At 39.2% G+C, this 7,303-nt stretch overlaps 1 protein-coding gene across 1 annotated transcript; it reads right to left on the minus strand.

The window, feature by feature from the left end:
• Positions 1–2,762, minus strand: rgs16 (regulator of G protein signaling 16). Its single transcript, XM_028444476.1, has 5 exons — positions 2,610–2,762; positions 2,413–2,496; positions 1,911–1,972; positions 1,630–1,796; positions 1–710 (listed from the first exon to the last, which is right to left on the minus strand). Exons 1-5 carry the CDS (start codon positions 2,651–2,653, stop codon positions 513–515), a joined length of 555 nt encoding a protein of 184 aa, XP_028300277.1. The 5' UTR covers positions 2,654–2,762; the 3' UTR covers positions 1–512.
• Positions 2,763–7,303: the final 4,541 nt, after the last annotated feature.

Below are 7,303 nucleotides of genomic sequence, written 5' to 3' on the forward strand. Positions count from 1 at the left end.
AAAAGTTTCCTCTCACTTTATTGTTTAAATAATGTATTATTTTCAGGGTAAAAAATACAACATTTCATATAAATATGACAATATAAATCAAGACACACATTATTGTCTCTTTTTGTAAGAAAAAAATACAAACATTCTACAATATTACTGACAAATAAATATCAATAAATAAAGTCTTGGTGTGGTTTTATCAACTGTGTACAACATGTGGGACGGAAACCCTGCATTGTCTGCTGAAGTTTGTGTAAATAAAAGTCTTTTCCTTTCCTTTCTTTTCTTTCTCTTCTTCTCGTGTCTTCTCCTGACTGCACTCATCAAACTTTAAGTAACAGCAAAACTCGGAGCTAGCCTTCACATCGTCCTCGTCTCAGCCGTGGATCGACATCTGCAAAACGCAAACAGTCTGTGCGTCTGCCCAAGAAGTGTCGGGTTCACCGTGCGGCGCCTGGTTTTTCCTCCTCCAATCGTTCAGTTGGAACTAAATGACCTCTGGGTGAAACGGCGCAGACGCTTCATGGTTCCTTGATGACACCGGTGCCAGGCTTGGCTTGGCGCAGCATGTCTCTGTAGGCTGGAGAGCGCAGGAAGCGTGGGTAGCAGTCTTTGGCCATCAGCAGGTAGATCTTATGTTGGGCCAGGTCGAAAGACGACGGTAGGGGGTCCTGGACGTTGGCTTTGGTGATGTCTCGGGTTTCGTGGTCAATGTTGACCTAGAGGACACATCGGAGGGAATAAACGTGAGAATGGTTCTACAAAACAACAAGCATCTACAGTAGACAGTGGGTTCTTCACAGGGTATGACATTAGCAAAATATTATGGGGGCAAGCTCAGCAGGACTGATTTTCAGACCAAAAGAGGCACGTCTCCATTCCAGAAACCTGGAGAACATGATTCTCTTGAGGCAAAATTAAACATTTTGGTAGCTTGAGGTTTTTTCTGTTAGGCAGGTCCCTTAGTTTTTAAAAACGTTAAACTCAAAGCTGCTCTGGGTTTAATTGAGCATTTGCATTTTTCTTTTTTCTTCAAACATTTTATTTACACATTTTTATTTATAAGTGCTAAATTCTCCAGGTGTTCATAAATGTTAACACATTTAATTTATTTCCATTTACAAGTATTCTACAAGATCTTAAATATAAATAAGATACTGAATTTGCTGGTTTAAAAACCATGTTTTATCGTTGAAGGGGCATTTCTTTTACTTTTTCATTTGTTATAAGTACATTTAGTAGCTTGCACTTTTTTAAAACTTTTACTCAAGTAAGGAGCAACTTCAGTACTTTTACTTTTACCAGAGTCACTTTTTATTCAAGTATCTATTCTTTTACTTGAGTACTGAAGACTCTACTACTTGTGCCACCTCTGTAAAAAACGCCCACCTTTTCTTTTCAGAGAGATGTTTGCAAGTAGTACAAAAAGATATACAACTTAAAGTGTAAACAGGTTCCTTACAAACACAAATGAAATTAAATACATCATCACTAGACGTGATGAAAGCAGAAGGAGGATTATTATAAGTGGATGACTAAAAACTTGGGGGCAATTTTGGCCCGTGGAACAACATTTTTTGGGGGGATTCTTGGTTAAATTGAGGGTCTCACTAATTCTCAACTCTGGTTCTTCCTCACCTCTCGCGGAGCTTCACATCCGATGAACTCTTTGTAGATCTTCTGAGCCTTGGCCGGCAGCTTGGCCGGACACTTGGTGTTCCTGTAGTCCTCGCAGGCAAAGTAGAATGCAATGTTCTCCTCGCTGAATTCAGATACCAGGAAGGCTGTGAAGGCACACAGTCCATCTGAGGGGAAGAGGAGATTTGATTACTCATTGTGGTGCATAATCGGATCACAAGTACTCTGTGTTCCCCCTGTAAGTGCATCTCTGTGTGCGACGCACTGTATGCAACACTTACATTTACTGGAAAGAAGTTTCTCAAAGGACTCTCTCCACCTGAGGCATTCTTCCATGGTCGGCCTAAAGAAGAAAACAAGTACAGTGTGATTAGAATCATCCAGGGATTTTATCAGGATGCTCAACCTGCAGTAGGGTGGTTCACAATATGTGCATGTTTTCCAAATTTAGCCAGTTCCTATTGATAGTTTGAACATTTATACAAAATATTGAGCCAATATAACGTCCATAAAGGGTGGCACACCTTTTCAACTATTCAACTCAGCTGAAGAATGCAGACTTTCACAGATAAAGGTAAATATGATCATTAATAGAATCTGTATTTATACTAAATGAGTAAGAACATTAAAACAGTTCAAACACTATTCTGGAAAAACTCAATTTATGGCGACGTGTACATCGTCAATGTGAACAGGGCAAAAAGCAATCTGGTAAAATTTGGTGGAAATGCATTTTGTGAACCACCCTAACCTGCAGCTCTGTAACCAAGGATTCATGCTCACTTGTTGTGTCCCAGTTTGCAGCAGATTAGATTCCAGTTGGATTTCAGCAGCATGCTTCCCAGTCGTGCCTTGAGCTCCTTCGCCCTGTGAGAAACAGAAACAGCACGTCAGATTCACTCAAACCGAGTCCACAAACAGCGTCCACAGCAGATGCAAATCTGTCCGTTCAAGCTCGTGCACGATTCCATATTGTGTACCTTTCTAAGCAGCAGGTAGGCAGTGATGTTAATCCTTTGCACATAGCAGAAAGAAATCTGGAGCTCTAGAGAGGAGGTAGATTCTCAGTGAGGTGGTGATGATGATGATGAAGCCTTTCAGTGTTAAAGACAGATTGTGTCCAAACAGAGTCGGAGCATAGGGTTTTATAGCCTGCTTCTCATGGCTCCGGTGTGTCATCTCACTCTCAGCCAATCACAGACGAGTAGAGATAGAGGGAGGGAGGGAGGGAGATGGATGGACAGAATGTAAGAGGAAGCGGGAGGAGGGTTTACAAGGCCAAGGGCTGGGAAATGACTTCTAAATGATAAAAAAGCCTCTGACGTTTTGACTGAAAGAAAGAAAGCAGTGGAACTTCCCCGGCCTTATTTATCTTTAAAATAATCAACCTCGGTCCACTCTAGTGTCATTTCTGTAATGTTTGAACATCCTGTGACACATAGTGAATTAGTGTGTGCAGGATAGTTATTATTGATGTATTATCACCTCCTTTTCATCAATAAAGCTTTCAGAAATGTGAGAAGGAAAGAAAAACCTGAGGAGTTTAAATCTTTATTTTCAAGGTTTGTGTGTGTAGTCTGATTTAATGAAGGAATAATCAAGAGAGAGCTCAACATACGCTATTGTTTAAAGGTTAGGCAACATCCTTACAAATGGAAAGATCTAATCCTCCGCTGTTTTTATAAATGTGGCCTAAAATCTTTCAAATTCACTTATTAGAAGATCTATGCGCTATACTTGTTTTATTAACGTTTAAAAATGGGACTACTTTACAGTTTTAGAGCCTGTTCCGCCGAAATCACATGATTGATGATGTCACAATGCCCCGCTGCCTCTAAATATCTCATTGTTTTCTATTGGACTGAAACATTCAGCCTGATTTTTTGATTATTTAGCAGCTTTTTAGATCATAATGACAACTTTTGCTACTTTTGGTTGCTCTAAATAATCAGGACAATATAAAAATGTCAATGTAAATCTCTTTTGTTTACCAAAAGAGGTTAAAAACAGTTGTGAACCCGAAAAATAATCTATGACCGCCCTGGGTGTCAGTTCCAACTCTGTGGTTTGGTAGTAGACAATGAAGCAGAGAAGAAGAGTTCTCCTAAGGGGCCTTTGCTCTCCTTTGACCAAGGTGCTGACACACTCTGGTGGCTGAAGTTAGCGAGTAAATCACGGACTGTTGAAGACGCACAAACCTTGAGGACAGAAGTCCTTTTGGGTGGGAGGATCCCTTTAAGGTATTTAGGGGACAGATCTTTTCTCTTTGAGTCAACAAGTTTGAACAAATGGATTAAAAATAATTGAACCATTTTAGATCCATCCATCAGTATTAGGCTTCATCTGCTGTTCTTCTTGTTTTTCTTACACGACTTTATCACAGACAGCCTCCAATAATTGGTTTGTTTGTATTGCTTTTCTCTATCAGCACAGAAATCATGCACTTTAATATTGTCTAGACCTCCAAGCAAGTAAAATATAAACTCTGAATTAATAGAATTATGCAAAATATCTCCCAGTTGGAGCATTTGTTGTAGTTAACGTTTACATAACTGTACCCAGATTTCATATAAGAAGACAGATGTTTCATTCCCTTTCACCCAGATTCAACATACGTTACAAAATAATAGATTTCTGTCGCTTTTCTCGCCAGCTGAAGTGGTTGGCGTTCCTGGTCCATGGTTTTTAATCAGGAAACACAATTACATTTACCAACTGAAAGTGTTCATTCAAGCGAATGAAGGGAAAGGTGAAATTCACTCTGTTTGATTACATTCCCGTAATCTGTCTGAATGTACTGACACAGTAATACGGAGGCGTGAACATTTACCATATGGCAACGTTATTGTGAGTCACTTATCACAGATCTGTGTCGTAACTCAGATTAACAACAGCTGTGAAATGAAAGCAATGGTTGACGGAAAAAGGTAGTAAATATTACAGCTAGTGATGGAGACTGAAGTGTATCATCATTAATACAAGCATGAAAGAGCAGAGAGGACCGACATGTTCCTAAAACTAAACAAATACCATCCATGTTTGAAATCTGCTCCAATGAATGTTTTCCAAGAGAAAGCAGTGCGAACAGGGTTTTGTATTGAATCTGTTACATTAGCTCATTGGTGTTTCAAGGAATTGAGCAGGAAACATTTGCATTGACAAATTCATTCAGTTCTACCAATGACTTCATCCCTCTGGGGCAATGCAACAACAAAAGTCAATAATACATATACAATTACATTTTTGGTGAAAAACTCCTTTTCTGAAGATCCTATGTAAAATATCAATTAAAAAAAGTTACATTTTCATTTTTTAAAGGCAAAATCAAGGGTTTCCATTCCGCTCTTTCTGATTGGTTCCTTCTTTTTACGGGGTAAAAACTTGAGGATTTTGTAAATCTAAAGAGTTTTTTCTTATTTTTGTAGCTGCTACAAACCTCACACATGAAGATACACAATAATCCATAAAACAGTTTTGATCATACTGTGTGTGTGTGTGTGTGATAATCTTGAAACACACACACATATAGAACCATTCTGTCCCACCACTGTTCTTCCACCAATACTAGGGTGACCATATTTTGACTTGCCAAAAAGGGGACACTTGGGCCGACCTCGTCATACTCAAAGTACTCAACATTTCCTTGAATCTACCGTGTATATTTATCAGTATTTTGTCTCTTTCAATCCATCTTAGACGTTAAACTCTTTTTCTTATGTTTGACGATTTCATCAAACAAAGCGGCATCTTTATTGATTCTGTCACGTGTGAGTAAAGTTTCCATAATGTCTTGATACTGGCAACTAAGTAGTTTCCAGAAACTGGTGGAATTTCTCCAATAGAGCAAATATGAGCAGAGTTATGGTCATTTACATTAACGTGTTCCGTTAAATACGTTTAGGGTCGCTGAGAAACCCCGACATTTTGATGAATTTGTAAAATCTGGCCTTACGGTCCGGACACGACGTGAACAGAGGACATGTCTCAGTAAAACCAGAATTATGTTCATATCTAAACAGAATTCTCCTGACATCAAATGAGATTTGAAAACGTGATGTAATGCTGCGTTCAAAGCAACTCAGAACTTATGGTTTTCCAACTTCCTACTTTAAAAAGTGACTTGGAACGCTGCATGAAGTCGGAACTCCTCCTTAGTAAAGTTGATGGAAAAAAAACGTAATATTATGGTAATCAGCCATGTTTGAGAAATTTTCATGTCCTTGAATTTTCAACCTGGAAAGACAGAGTTCTGAGTTCCCTTGAACGCAGCATTATGTGTTTCTCAGTCAGATCGCTTCCTGATTGGCTATATTCTGTTCCTCGTCACCAAATCACGCAGTCACATGTCGGAGTTGTCGGCTTTCCTTACACATACGAGGAGTTTTGGTCGTAAATATTAAACTTGTTCAATATTTACGATTGTCAGACAAATTCACTCTTAACAAACCTTTGACCACAAGATAATCTCACAAGACGTAAACTAATCTGGTGTTTGCTTTCATTGGTCGGGAAGCAGGAAAGTGAGGAGAAAAACAGCCTGATTATTTTATATGTGCCCTGCTTTAAACACCCCATAAACCTTGTGTACCTCCTTGATTCTGTGTACAGTCTAAATGTCTTTGTTTCATGGATTGTAACAACTTAGAAAAACTATCACAATTTTGTAGAGAAAATTCAAATGTATGACAACCATAAAATTCACAGTTTTCAGCAGTCTTGTTTGCGTTTGCACTTTCTGTATGATTTAATTGCAATTCGGAAACAAACACTTATCCTAAGTGTACCAATGTTATAATTTGTGGCTTTTACCTTATGAATAAAAATCCAGGTTTTAACCAAAACGTTTATTTATGATGCTTTTTCTGACAATTTGAAATAATGAATAAAAAATCAAGCTTTCCAAAGGTAAGGCTGAAGCAGGAACTAATAGTTCCCATTTAGCATCTTACAAAGAACACATGCTGTGGAGCAATGACATTAAGGAGAAAAGCTCACAGTGTTCTGAGGCCAATCTTTATTGATTAGGTTAAAAACACTCAGGATCAGATACATCGTCTCAGGTGGAAATGGAACAGCCCAGGGTTTACTTAACCCGTCCACATCATAATTGGGCCATTTGTTGCCAACACAACAAAGGTTTACCCTGAAAAGCCTGGGGGATTCTGACCACGCGTTGACCACTCATCCTCCTGTGATGTGATGACTGTCAGAGCCGACTAGGGCGCCGGAAACGAGCCAATCAAAGAGCGAATGTGAAAAAATATAAGTCATTGTTGTTCGGTAATTTCCTGAGAGCTTTAAGCTGTTGTCCTTGGTGCTGGCAAAGACTTAGATGACTGTGTGTGTGTGTGTGTGTGTGTGTGTGTGTGTGTGTGAGACAAACCAACTAATAATGTGATTTCACTACCTGTGGGTTCATGCTATTAACACCTCAGCTTTTCTGTGCAGAGATTGCATGTTCTTTCTGGGCTGCGTTTAACCTCGGGATGTTTTTTGACTCCTGGAATCAGTTCTTTACAATCCCTGACTCGTGGGCGTTTTCTTTGGGCGTGTTTATGGCCTTTTAAGGCATATTTTAGACCACAACCCCCCAAAATAAAGGTCCCAGAGAGCGGGGACCCCCACTGTAGCTGAAGGTGGTTGAACACAGACATGAACATTGAAGAACAGTCAT

The sequence above is a fragment of the Gouania willdenowi genome, chromosome 4, assembly GCF_900634775.1.
Source record: "Gouania willdenowi chromosome 4, fGouWil2.1, whole genome shotgun sequence".
NCBI classification, from domain to species: domain Eukaryota; kingdom Metazoa; phylum Chordata; class Actinopteri; order Blenniiformes; family Gobiesocidae; genus Gouania; species Gouania willdenowi.